Here is a 14,257-nt window from a genome sequence, read left to right as displayed (position 1 = left end):
TTAAATTATGCACACTGAATTTTGCTGCAGTTCTCCCCTCCGTTCCCCACTGGATCCTTTCTTCCCCTCCCTAGTGAGTAGGACTCCAGGGGAGGGCACAGAGAAAGAGGACAGTTTTCCTCCCTCTCTTGTAGCACTAGAACCCATGAACCTGAATGCTAGAAGATTCAAGTCCATTCTACCTGCTCATTTACTGTATTTCCCAGGCATGTGGAGCTGCACACCAAGAAACGGAGGGCTGAGAGACCTCCCTTCCAAGTTGCGACTTCTTAATGCCAGACTAGGAGGTGGGGGTGAGGGTTGGAGTCTCATAGTGGTAGGATAACTGGATCCTGTTGCATCCTTGACGTGGAACACAATAGCATCAACATCAATTTGAACTGGCTGAGATCAAGCCAATAATTTTATCAATTTATCCAGAAATGGCTCATTCATCAGTAGAAACCCCAACACTTTGCCTACCAATTTAATATTGACAACTATAGGTGCATCCAGTTAGACCTTCCCATTGGTCCCTGGGAGCATAGGTTTGCCTAGGGTTGCTACACATTATTATTATTATTAATTATTATCATCATCATCCAGCCAGCCAGTTTTCAACAACTATGTAACAGGCAGAAAATAAGGTAAAGATTTCCCCACTGTTGCATCTCCATGCTAGGAAAAAAATTACCTGTTTCTTTCTACCTGCATCTTTCAAAGGTGAAAAATGCCTGTGCATTTAACATAACATGGAAGTCCTTCATCAGCAGTGGCTAACAACTCACTGACCAGTTACCATGCTCTAAATAATTCACAAAGAGATGGGTACTCTGAGAGACTTACCTTGATGTTGTCCTCTGTTATGTATTTTTCAGCTTTGTCCACAGCGCTCTGTCTAATTCGGTGGAGAAATGCCTATGGGGAACAAAAACGGGAAAAGTGGGTTAGTGTCAAACAGATACTGGTGAATGGGATACTGTCCCACCAATCTCAGTCTGCCCCCACCAACCTGCCTGCCTGCTTGTACCCAGTGCTATTTTTCTAGAAAAATTCACCATGAACTCACCCTTGTTCTCTTAGAATGGCAATGGTGCCCACCTGAAAAGTGCCAGAACCGAATTCCAGTGAGTTCTGACTTAAAAAAAAAAAGCCCTGCTTACACCCAGTCCAGGGGGTAGATATGGCAGTCAATTCCTCCCCCTTATTCTCAGCGTTGCCTTTGTAGAAGTCGGCAGGGAGGATAATGGGGACAAAGCTCAAATTGGTTAGCTTTACCTGCCATTGGCTTTGAATCCACTTACTATTTGAGCTCCCCGATTCCTGTGGTACCTGTCATAATGAACAACAGCAGCCATGGAGAGATATGGCTTCTATCTTTCGGGTTATTCAATAGCATCCAACCATCAAGATACAAACATGAGGCTTTTTGCCACAAAGGACAGATCACTTTGCATGCTCAAAACTATCAAAATAGGAAATCAGCCCTGAGTGCTCACTGGAAGGACAGATCCTGAAGCTGAAGCTCCAATACTTTGGCCACCTCATGAGAAGAGAAGACTCCCTGGAAAAGACCCTGATGTTGGGAAAGATGGAGGGCACAAGGAGAATGGGATGACAGAGGACGAGATGGTTGGATAGTTATCTTGAAGCTACCAGCATGAGTTTGACCAAACTGCGGGAGGAAGTGGAAGACAGAAGTGCCTGGCGTGCTCTGGTCCATGGGGTCACGAAGAGTCGGAAACGACTAAGCGACTAAACAACAACAACAACAATGCATAGCTTCACTAATGGGATGCTTTTCTTTAAAGTTGTTAGGGTTCCGACTCGTGTCACTTTTTACTTAGATACCTAGTACCACCAGCACACCAAAGGACACAATTGTTTGTTTATTCTTTCCAAGGTTTCCCATTTCTTCCTCTAGAAATGGAACTGCTCTGACTTGATTAGGCAAGTGAGAGGCCTGGCTCTCATCATGTAAAGAGATGTGTGTCAAGGAAGAAGGGCGAAAGGGCTCAACAAAGCAAGTGTGGGAAAGAGGAGGCACATCCCTGAAATAGAGGCACACTGAAGCTAAGAAGCAGTTGCCCAGTTTTACCCTGATGTTAGAGAGGTGACACCCGTGACCCATAAACAGCCACTTGATTGTAGTCTCTCCTCCGCAAACACTTCACTTTCAATGGTGCCTTTGTTTAATATGAGTTCATCCACACACTCTGAACATATGACTGCAATAAGTGCTGGGTTAGACCACGGTCCAATCCAGTCCTGCATCCTGTTTTTCAAAAGCAGCAGCCAGCCAGATGCTCCTGTGAATCTCACAAGCGGAGGGGCATGAAGGAAATGGGCTTCCCTTGTCATTCATCCACATTACGGGGGGGGGCACTCTCCTTTGCTTGTTTCGTAGTTCCTCCGAGGCCTGGGTCAAGTTCTTTTTGTGGGCGTCAATTATAGAAAATTTGCTAACGATGACAACAACAAAAACCTGCCTCTCCTCAATCCTTCCTTTCACACCTGGACTGTTCTAATTGATCCCAGCAGATTTCCTCCCCGATGGTTGTCTGAGTCAGGCTCTTAACTTCTTTCCACATAGAGAAGTGGGGATGGCATTGTTTGGAGCAGAAAAAGAACCCTTTTTCTTGACCTTCCTCCTGAAATATCAGTGTATACATAAGAATACCAGGTGCTGTGTTATGCCAAGTCAGACCGTTGGTCCACTTAACTCAGTACACTGACTGGAAGCAGCTCTCCAGATTTTCAGGATGAGTTCTCTCCCAGCTGTACCTGGAGATGCCCGGGATTAAACTTTGGTCCTTCTACCACTGAGATAAAAAGATAAAGGGACCCCAGTTTGGTCCAGTTGTGGCCGACTCTGGGGTTGCAGCGCTCATCTCACTTTACTGGCCGAGGGAGCCGGCGTACAGCTTCCGGGTCCTGTGGCCAGCATGACTAAGCCACTTCTGGCGAACCAGAGCAGCACATAGAAACGCCGTTTACCTTCCCGCCAGAGTGGTACCTATTTATCTACTTGCACTTTGACGTGCTTTTTAACTGCTAGGTTGGCAGGAGCTGGGACCGAGCAACGGGCGCTCACCCCATCGTGGGGATTTGAACCACCGACCTTCTGATTGGCAAGTCCTAGGCTCTGTGGTTTAACCCACAGTGCCACCCGCATCCCACCACTGAGATACACCCCTTCTAAAAGCAAAGAAGGATTGTTGTTGTTGTTGTTAACCTATTTCTCCACAAAAGATGCTTATTACAAGTTTTTAAGGGGCTGTGTCAATTCCCTCTCTCCCCCTACCCTTAATTTTCCTTTCACATCAACTTACACGCTTTTTCATACTCAGTGAACCCCCCCCCCCTTTGAATACTCAGAAACTACTACATTACTAAATTAATAATACTGGCAGCTGACAGAACATTAAGTGACAGACTATTTCAGTGAGAATTAGTTTTAGATATTTTTACTTAAAATCTAGTGTTGGTTATTGGTTTCTTCTATTCTTGTTTTCTGTTACACAGTAAAAGACGGGTCATGCTTAGGTCTCCCTTCATATTTCTAGGCTCTGGATAGTTAATAATGAACAAACAAACAATAGCCAAAGGCACTGGACCAGCTATGACATTCGAGAAGCTGGTTTGCAATGTCAAGATTAAACCCTAAATAGCATGTAGTGATTATGGGACTAAAACCAAGAAGATGAAATGTTACATCCCTCCTCTTCTCTCTATAGGGAAGGGAGATAAGAGATAGCAAGTGAAAATGAAATCAGATAAACCCATCAAGGAGAAAATCCGCTAGGATCAATTAAAATAATCCAGGCATAACAGGAGGAGTGTCAGGTTTTTCTGTCTGTCATCATTAACTGCTTTGTATAATTGACTGCTACACAAAGAACTTGTACCAGGCCCTAGAGGAATTGTGTATGGGCAAAAAGAGATTATTTACTCCCATGTGGGAAAGGTTTTGGGGGCAGTTGTTCTTTGGTGCAACCAACAATTGCAAAAGCGATTTTATTTGCAGCAAGCAAATCAAATTTAAGCCTTTTGCATTTTGACGTGAGAACTTGTTTATGGATTGCAAAGAGCTCACGCTACCTGTCCTGTGGGTCTATTCCCTCTTGCATCCCGTTGTCCTTTCTATATATAACCTTGACATTTTGCTACCTTTACATTCGACATGATGAAGAGTAGCATGAAACTCAAAAGCTTTACACACACATTACATTTGAATTGTTTTAAAATACAGGGGGTTGGGGGGATTCAGGTGGCTGGTGCCAAGTTATGTAAGCATTTCTCCTCTGCAGCCGTCCCTATACAGAAGCACCAAACCACTGTTTCTTACTCCTGTTCCTAGACAAACTCGCCTTTGCTCTGGCAACCACAACCAGCACTCATTGACAGGGGACAGCTCCATGCAATTCCCCTTTGATGTGTTTCTAATGAAAGCCACTTGGGGATCCTTCTGAATTGCAAGGTGGGAGAGACGTCAAATAAATATATATAAATTCAGGTCCTGCGAATCATTGTGATATGGATATTTGTGTGTTCCACTGCCTTCTTCCTGCACCACCACATCCACTGGGGGGAATGCATTACAGTACAGTGGTAACCTGGTTTACAACCATAATCCGTTCCGTTTGTACACCAAAACAGGTTGTAACCCAAGGCTTGTTTTCGCCAACGGGGCCTCCCAAAAAAATTGTTCGTAATCCAAAAAAAATGGGTTGTAATCCAAAAAAAGTTTGCAAACCGGGACCCGCACTTCCGGGTTTGACGTGTTTGAAATCCAAAACGTATGCAAACCAGACTGTTTGCAAACCAAGGTACCACTGTACTATGGCTGATGCATCTCAATTCTCTGTCTTGGGTGAGACATGTCTTGAAGCCTGGAGTCAAGTCTTACTTAATAGAAGTGGTGGTGTGAGTGGCTGATTCTAAACTTAAGACAGTAGGTCTTCCTCTTACGTTAACTATGAAAGTATACATAAGACTCACTCAATCTGGAGAAATCCCATCAGCCTCGGCCAGCATACAGAAGGGCATGACCACATTGGCTACCCCTCCACTTTTGTGTGTATGCCCCAGTTGCAAGGCAAACAAGGAGGTTTGTTTTTCTTAAAAACCTGACTGACTCCTGTAATAATATAATATTTACTCGTGCATTACAACTTGCTCCAAAGAACGGCCAGTCTCCCAACTGACACAGACAGAGCTAACTCTCTCCCATGTCATGCATGTTTACACAAGGTGTAAATGCCTGAGAAGTCTCAGACGAGTCTTCAAAAAATCCAGGGACTAAGGGCAGCCTGCATAATACATGGCTGTCAAGAACACAATGTTTTGTAAAACATAATAATCAATTTTTCTGCAATTAAAAAAAAAAAATGAATAGAGTGGGATCTATCTGCTGGAGCACCATTCTTGCACTTCAAACTACATCACCAGTGAAACACAGAGAATACCGTATTTTTCGCCCCATAGGGCGCACCGGCCCATAGGGCACACCTAGTTTTTTGGGGGGGAAATAAAGAAAAAAAATTTTATTCCCCCCCCCCCCAGGCACGGGGCTGGGGCGGGGAAGCCTGAGCTTCCCCGGACCCCAGCCCCCAGAACAGGCTGCTATCCGCAAGCCTGGGGAGACCGACGTGACTTCCCGCCGGTCTCCCCGGGCTTGCAGTTATCTGCCTGAAGCCTGGGGTGCGCTGTTCAGCGTGCCCCAGGCTTCAGGATGCAAGCTGCTATCTGCAAGCCTGGGGAGACGGGCGGGAAGTCGCGCCGGGCTCCTCAGGCTTGCGGATAGCTTCCTGAAGCCTGGAGAGCGAGAGGGGTCGTTGCGCACCGACCCCTCTCGCTCTCCAGGCTTCAGCGAAAGCCTGCATTCGCCCCATAGGATGCACACACATTTCCCCTTCATTTTTGGAGGGGAAAAAGTGCGTCCTACGGGGTGAAAAATACGGTAAATGCAGGATCTTGCCAAAATAAATAAAATAAAACAGTGCTCCTCAAAAGAAAAAGCAAATATCGCACACTAGAGTGGAAGTGAGAGAAATGAGAGAAAGTACTGGAATCAGTATGAGACACAGCAATGCGCTTTTAAAATACCGTACATAGTCAAATATGTAACAGTGCACAAGAAAAATACTACTGCAAATCTTGAGTAATGGCCTTTTGGGGCAGGGCAGAGAGAAAATAAGAAATAACTGATTGAGAAATGAAAGCAAACACTGAAAGAGCTTTTCCAATGCTTGGCAAAGTGTTGTCAATTTAAGTACCATAGCAAAAAAACCAAGAATACTTAATAGGAATCTAAAATTTCCTAAGCATTTAAGGCTTTTCACAAGCATCATAGCAGTCATTATGATTTTGAAGTTGTTCAAAAGCTTTTTAGCTGTGCTAAGATGAAGGTATTTACCTGCCCTTGATTTCCAAAGCAACCCTATCAATGGTGGTGGAGAGGGGGAATTCGATGGCAGAGCTATCTCCACTGCCTAAGCACAGCTGGCTCACTGTGCTCAGGGCAGGAGGAGAGCAGCTTTTCATTTTCCATTTCCATCCTTCCTCTTTTTTTTCCTTCCCACGTTCCCTTCTGTTGCAGATAATGGGAAGGAACTAACTACACCAACTCCATTGGCAGAGTTCATTTTAGGGCCTGTGGCTCCCTCTTGGAACTGTTTCTTAACTTGAGTGCCTCAGAATACTTTAATCAATAAATAAATCATTAAAAATAAATACAATACTCTTATAAGGTAGGCCAATCTGATCATTTTCACATTGGGTGTGTGCTTGTGCTGAACCTAAGCTACTTAATGAATTCATATGTCAAATGAAATTTGGGGTGGTAAGATTCCAATACGCAGAGCGTGTGCCATTGTGCAAGAGTCTGAAAAGACTTATTTTAGAATGAACACTATCACCATCTCCTCATCACTGGGATCACTGAAAGGGGCCCCCATTCTGCTCAAGGCATTGGCCCAAAGAATAGCCATATCCATACACACTCATCTACCAAGAAAACAGATGACGGAACATACACAGAACTAAAAAAAGTATGTAAGCTGAAGCAAATTCAAAACACTTGAGAAATACTACTCCACTCCCCTGTGTATTGCATTAGAACTGAAATTTAGCCTGCTTACATAAAATCTTTGATTTAATCCTCCAGGACAAAGTTTCCTTCTTGCTTTAAGTAGCTGAGCTACAATATAATTTCAAATTTGCACATATTGCAATGTATTAGCAGGTTCGAATAAGGTGAGCTCCCCCAACCTGCAACCACACGCACACATATCTAAAAAAGCTTGCAATCCCCTTTGCATAGGATTAGCTTGGTAGAGTAGCATATTATTTACGTATTAAACCTGCTTTCCCCTCTACATATTAACTGTGCTTTCATCACCATACAATAAACAGACAGCATAGCACCACAACAGTGTTTTGTGCTCATCAACAAGCTTTGAGACTTTGCTTTGAAACTTTTCCGGCGGGGTGCCAATTCACACAGGAACTACAAAGGACTCCCGCTCCCCCCATTCTGGTCCTTCTCTCCTCTCCTGAAAGGCTAGAATCCTGCGCCTAGAAACTCTAATGCGCAAGCGGCAATGAAGCCAGAGGGATTTGCCAGCACATAACTGATGGCAGGCTTCCACCCATACCACCAACCCTGTTTTACTCTCCACAGAAGAAATCTAAAGCAGCCAAGATCAAACAATGGGTTTAAAATAAAATAAAAACTGTGAATTTACAGACTAAGGAGACTGCCAGACACAGATGGTTCCTGCTGTTTTCAAACGTCAATCTTCTTCAGCGTTTGCCAGCTATTGGGCCATCACTCCCTTTCATAACATCAGTTACATCACAATGAAAGCCGCACATGGCAGCGAAACTGGCAGTTCTCTGACTAGCACAGAGGGAAGAACCCCAGAGGATCCAAACAGCATCTACCCCTCCTTTCCATTGGGTGGTCTCAACAGTGACTGAAAGTATTCAGTAGATAGCTAAACCCTTCTGAATCCAGCTGCCACGTCCCATCATCCAGGCAGGATATGCTAAGCATAGGGACTTCCTAATAGGTGGACATAAGAAGGACCTGCAACAAAATATTGCAATGTGGAATGGTCTTGTTCAGTTGTCGCTGGCTGCCATGCCTTCTTTCCAAACATCCCTGTCCCCCTACCTCTCAATTTTCCATCCCCTTCCCCAACAAACATTCTGTGGTCACCGAGCATGCTCAGTCTCAATTCGGCCATTAGGATGCACTTGAGTTCACTATTTGTATATATGACTTTCCTTAGCCCCAAGTTGTTGTTGTTGTTGTTGTTATGCTCTGCCCATCTGGTTGGGTTTCTCCAGCCACTCTAGGCAGCTTCCAGCAAAATATAAAAACATAGTAATACACCAAACATTAAAAACTTCCTGAAATCATCATCATCATCATCATCATCATCATGAGTTTGACCAAAATGCGGGAGGCAGTGGAAGACAGGAGTGCCTGGCGTGCTCTGGTCCATGGGGTCACGAAGAGTCGGACATGACTAAACAACAACAACAATAATAATAATAATTTGTATACCTCAGTGTGATCAGGCTATCACATAGAGGAAGGACAAAGCTCATACTGGAGTCTATGTTGTGGACAGGAAGGACTCATGACATTCCTCCACTATATATTTATTCTTACTGTATTCTTATTCTTATTAGCTTTTTTCACAAACAGAGACCTAAAGCAACTTACAAAAACGAAACCGTTGTATTTCATCACTGCCCACAGCTGAACATATGAACTGGGGCCTACAGTTCTTCGTACATCATCATCAGAGAATGCAACATTGCTCTTAACAGAGTTAATTAGGAAAGATTAATCTGAAGCAACCCTGACTTTGTTTATTCACGGTCAATGCTAAGTGCATTGCTTTTCAGGTCTTCAGCAAAGTCATCCTTTGTTGTCTAGGTCCTGTCATCAAGGTCAACACAGAGCATGAGGGGGAGTGGGGAGGGGAGCACTTAAATGGTCCACTGACCTGGACATAACCTACAATCAGCTAACTTGCTGCAGGGAGCAGCCATGTATCTGTGAATCATGCATATCAAATGTACTTTTGAAATCTAGGTGAACCAAATCAAGGTATTGGGAGCATTTTCATCAGGTATGGAGTAGTATCTGCAGCCAAACACCCCTGTTTGCTGTTAACTGCAAATTTCTGTCCAACTCCCACCCAAAGCAATGGCATATGATATTTTTATACAGTAAGATAGGATTGAGGTACGGCTAAAGCCCCTGTTTGTTCTAAGTCTCATTCTGCCGCTGTTTCAACTGGGAAAGGGTTAATGAACATCCTCCCAGGTCTCAGAGGAAGAAGATGTTCATGGATACAAGAAATTAATTAGCAATGCAGCACAGATTTGCATCTGAGGAAGTCAGTGCTTGGGGTGGGGGTGATCTCCAGTGCACTTCAAGGGAGAAGTGTTAAGGCACTAGACTAGTCCAAAATTACTTCACTTTCATAACTGCAGTCTAGCAATATCTGCCCTGATTTGTTTTTTTAGTGTCCTGTGTTGGTATGATATTATTATTAGCATATATTTTACAATATAGTATATTGTAATATATATAAAATATACAGTATATATTCTACAACTACATAAACGTTAGGCAGGCACCCTTGTTCTACTGTTTTAGACACCTGTTAAAAATCATTTCTATATAAACCAATCTATCTGCAAGGTTCCTGTGGAAAAAAACAGGCTTGCTGCCAAGTAAATTATGTTTAGGATTGTAAGTATGTTCAGCGTGGACTCAATTACCCAGCTTCTTGCAACTTGGTACCCTCCAGATATTGCTAGACTACAACTCTCATCACCCTTCACTACTGGCCACGCTGGCTGGGGCTTATGGGAGTTGGAGTCCAACAACATCTGGAGGGCCCCAGGTTGCAAAAGGCTGGGTGATTTATGACAGGAAACAGAATGAGAACCCTTTCCTCTCCTTGCTTCCTGTGCATTATATTACTTTCAAAGAACAGCTATAGTGGCTTATCTTTATAAAGAGCTGATCCACCCTCTGAAAAGGAAATGAAATGCTCGATTACTAAGAATTTGATGGCAGAAGTAGAGGACGGACGGATGGACACACACACACACACACACACACACACAATATTATGTGGAAACCATTATATTCCACCAAGATTTATTGGTCAACATTCAGATAGGGGCTTGCCCACCATCTTTTGTTCAGCAAAATGTTGACTTAGAACACAATCCCACAAGTTTAGTTCTCTTGGGCAAGCTCTGCTGAAATTAATGGGACCTGCTCTAATGCACATCCCATACATTTCAGTGGGGCTTCGGCATCAATGCTTCGCATAGGGTGGTTTCGTTTGTTCTTGAATTAGTGACTGTGGTTTGTTGGAACAAAAAACCCACCATAATCCCCGGTACAGCTGTAGCATTAAGGCAGGGCATCATGGATTGTTGCCTCTGTGCACTAGTAGGAAGGAAACAAAAAGTCCATAAAGGGGCATTCACAGTAATTCATTCACTGTGGTATGTGACCTGGACCACTGGAGTGGGTAACTCAATGTCTGGGTAGCACATCTTCAGAATGGAGGCAAGGCAGACCTCCTTTAGCTGAGAAGTCTTTCAACTCCTGTAAATTCCCCTCATACGAAAAATTTGCACGTTAGAAAGAAGGATAGCTAGAACCCTCCTTTATGAACCTCACATGCACAAAAGTCTCCAAAGCCAGCCTTGCTCCAAATACCAGCATCTGTTTTTAACCAAGCTGGCCAAAGGGTATTCTCAACAGTGCCATCTTTTTTATGGAGCTTGGAGGCGAGAGTGGCCGGTAGGCGGTGTACAAGGCACCATCCAACCATCTTAGGGATTCCACTCCAGATCTGTGTAGGGTTTACTCCTTAGCCATTTATTCTCCCAAAGATATGCCACAAAGCAGCAGAGAACTTTCTTAATGTGGACACAAAGATTTATTTTCTCAATGCTGTGATTGTGGAGCATCCTCTATCTGGTTGAAGGGAGAAAATCTAGAACCTGATACATTCCTTTCCCCCTCTCTCTATTAGATAATGTATCCTTAATATGGTTCATTTGGCTGCAATCCAAATGCATACTGAGATCACCCTGCTGTGGATTCTTCCACCTCAGAAAACTGGCAGACAACAGCAATCAGTTTATGTATGAGTGTCTGAAAGCTAAAAGATCGACCCATTAAGTGTAAATGGGAAAGCAATCAAAATCCAGGCTATTGTGCAAAAGAAGCTATTATATGAACCTCTTCATTCACTGGTAATATATACATATTTCCTTGCGTTGGGAAAGGAGCTTTTCTTGTTGTAAATATATAAACACTAGAAAGAAACATTCACCACTCGGTACAGCCTTGGTGCACAAAAACTATCACTCAAGGATTTTCAACACAACCAGACAGACAGAAATACATAATTTTATTTGTATGTTGCTTTTCCACAGTTCAAGCAATGCTCAAGGCAGCATTCAACACCCGGGGGGTGGGGGTGGGAAGATACATAACTGCAATATGGCAAAAGTAGTCACAAACAATAAATAAAACAGTTTGTAAAAAATACACAACCAAGCTGAACCATTTCCACGTAAATCACAAGATCTAAAATGACCAAAAACCAACAACAACAGCAACAACCACCCCCCCCCCAAAAAAATACCCCCAAGCACCCCCCCCAACCCAAGAGTCTGTTCAGCAGCCTCAAGCTTTTGAAGCTGGAATAAGTCCTAGGCCTAGTCAGGATCCTACAGCCTATGTCTTTGCTCTTAGCCAGGGTGATGTAATGACTACAATGCCAGTCCAGAACTGAGGAGATTCCTCTTCCAGTTTCTGCTCATCCTTCAAGCTCACTGGCTGATCCTGGGCCTGTCTCTCCACTCACCTCACCCTAACCGACATCTCAGGAGCTCCCTTGAGCTCCTGGGAGATAAGGAAGGGTGATATATATGAATGAATGAATGAATGAATGAATGAATGAATAAGAACAAGGTGCCTGGGCATCTTCAGGGTCTGTGGGGCTCAATTCAGTCTGACTGTGCTGTTGTGCATCATAGGTCAGGTCCTCAGAGTCAAGACAATTCTACCTGCTCCTTGGTATAAACTCCGAGATCTACAGTCCCTCAACTGAGCTAGGCCATCAGGGACTCACCAGGATTGCAGACAACAGTCTCTCCTAGCCCTTCCTGGACACTGAACCTGGGATGCTCTACCACTGAGCTACAGCCCCTTTTCTTTTACCAGGTACTTTATTTATCTATTATATTTATATCCCATCCTTCCTCTCAAAGGAGACCAAGGCAGCAAATAGCAAGTGAGAAAACGTCTTCAAAAATCTTACTAACAGCCTGTTGTGCTTGACAAGAATACAGTATGCTACTGAAATTTCAAAAAACAAGAACCTTGAGTTTCAAATTAATCCCTGGTTCAATGGCCAGACAATTCTGGATGACAGGAATTTGCAAGGCACATGAATGGCAGGCTTCAGGTCCCTTGGCTTTGCTATCTTTGGCTGGTGACAGTGGTAGCTAAGTACCATTCAGAAACCCTAGTACAACCAGAAGGTGAGAAAAGGATCAAAGTCAACTGCCATACTGTAGATCCTCTGAGTCTAAATGGGTTGTAGGAAGCCAATGACACGCTGGGACAACCATTGCAATTTTGGTGGAAAAGGGTCACTAAACAAATGCACAGCTTAGCTCTCGCTTCCACATTGCTCCTCCTTGTTTAAATCATTTAAATCATTTCCCGGTACCCTCCACTGCTTTTGTTTCAAGGGATTAAAGCAAAGCTATCCTCCCTCTCTTCATTTCTTCCCCGAGTGCCTGCTCTTGCAAAAACACAATCGTATCACATGCTGCCTCAAATGCCAGTTTCCTCTGGGTCAGGGAAAAGAATCAGGCCATTCTTTTTTAAAACATGAAGAGGAAGTTGAAGAGGAAAGAAGCCCGCTAGTGTACATTACAATGAAATGCTAATCAAGAATCTACCCTCTCCAGCATTCCCATAGATTTGGCCTCATTCTGGGAACTCCTGTTGGTTGCTTACTCTGATGTCTTGGCAGGGAGCCCAGCGTTCCTTTTGTGACTTCACAGGCTTTGTGATTCACTGGAGCCAGTCTGGAATCCAAGTCTCATACACCCTATGGGATGCATGTGCAAATTACTGATTCAGAATACACCAGCGCTTCTTCGGTGCTTCCTTTGAATCAGTACATGCTTCACACCACTGCAGTAAATGCAACCGCAATTGTACTCATAGGAACACAGGAAGCTGCCTTATGCCTGAGTCAGATCATTGGTCCATCGACTATCTACACGGACAGGCAGTGGCTCTCCAGGTCTCTTCCAGCCCCACCTGGAGATGGTGGGGATTGAACTTGAGACTTTCTGCATGCAAAGCAGGTGCTATATCACTGAGCTATGGTTATCTGATGCCTGGCACTTCACCCATGCAATTGCAATAGATGCATGAATGTGGAAAAAAGACATTACTCTGCATCACAAAATAAACACAAGGTGAAATGCTGGGGTGAGATTCTACTTCATAATGTTAAACCTGAGTTGAGGCTGTAGAACTTCAGACTGCAAGTTGGGACTCACATGACTGAATAATCCTCCATGCAAAAAAAAGATTTCCACAATGAAAACTAGAAGGGGGGGGAGGTTCTTATCTAGCCTTGTCCCTGAAATGCCAATTTTCTATATCAAGAGAATCTTCTCTGCGTCTGGGAACATGCAATCATGGAAGTCCTGCCTGCATTCTAGTAGAATGATGCTAGAAGCCTTGAAGATTAGAGACTCAATCTGGTTGAGCAGTTCTTCTAAAGCTACAATAGGTAACTGGGTAAGAAAAATACCAACACCCATTTTAGGCACTTCTCCAATTCTAGGGGACTCAAAGGCACACCATTTTGTCACATTTTGGTTGGCCAAATAAACATATTGCCCTAATATGGATTTTGGAATTATTATTCTGAGTCAATATAGCTATGTTTACAAAAAGTTATTCAGCCTTGACTGGAATGCACAGCAAGTACTCCTTCTCCTTCCCACTGTAAAGGTATGACAACTTTTCTGCTCTGCCAAACCTACGGCACTCTTTTCTGAACAGTAAGCATAGCAGCTGTTCAGGGCCTCTCTGTTTTTAGGTCTCTAGAAACCGAAATCTTTTGCCATGAAAACAGGCTACTTGACAGCCACGGATTTTAAAAAGGTAGGGCTATTATCCCACTTCTCC

The 14,257-nt window shown here is 43.7% G+C and overlaps 1 protein-coding gene across 2 annotated transcripts in view; it reads right to left on the bottom strand.

Annotated features, from left to right (window-relative positions):
* Positions 1 to 14,257, bottom strand: part of PREX1 (phosphatidylinositol-3,4,5-trisphosphate dependent Rac exchange factor 1) — a 227,813-nt gene that overhangs the window by 129,554 nt on the left and 84,002 nt on the right. For both annotated transcript variants that reach the window (XM_081010985.1, XM_081010984.1), the window contains exon 2: positions 826 to 897. In XM_081010985.1, coding sequence (XP_080867111.1) covers positions 826 to 897 — 72 coding nt within the window. The remainder of the gene's footprint in view (positions 1 to 825; positions 898 to 14,257) is intronic.

The sequence above is a fragment of the Podarcis pityusensis genome (assembly GCF_964106645.2).
Source record: "Podarcis pityusensis genome assembly, chromosome: 6".
In the NCBI taxonomy this organism is placed as follows: Eukaryota; Metazoa; Chordata; class Lepidosauria; order Squamata; family Lacertidae; genus Podarcis; species Podarcis pityusensis.
The sequence above is the reverse complement of the archived record's forward strand: the minus strand, read 5'-3'. Positions and strand labels throughout refer to the sequence as shown.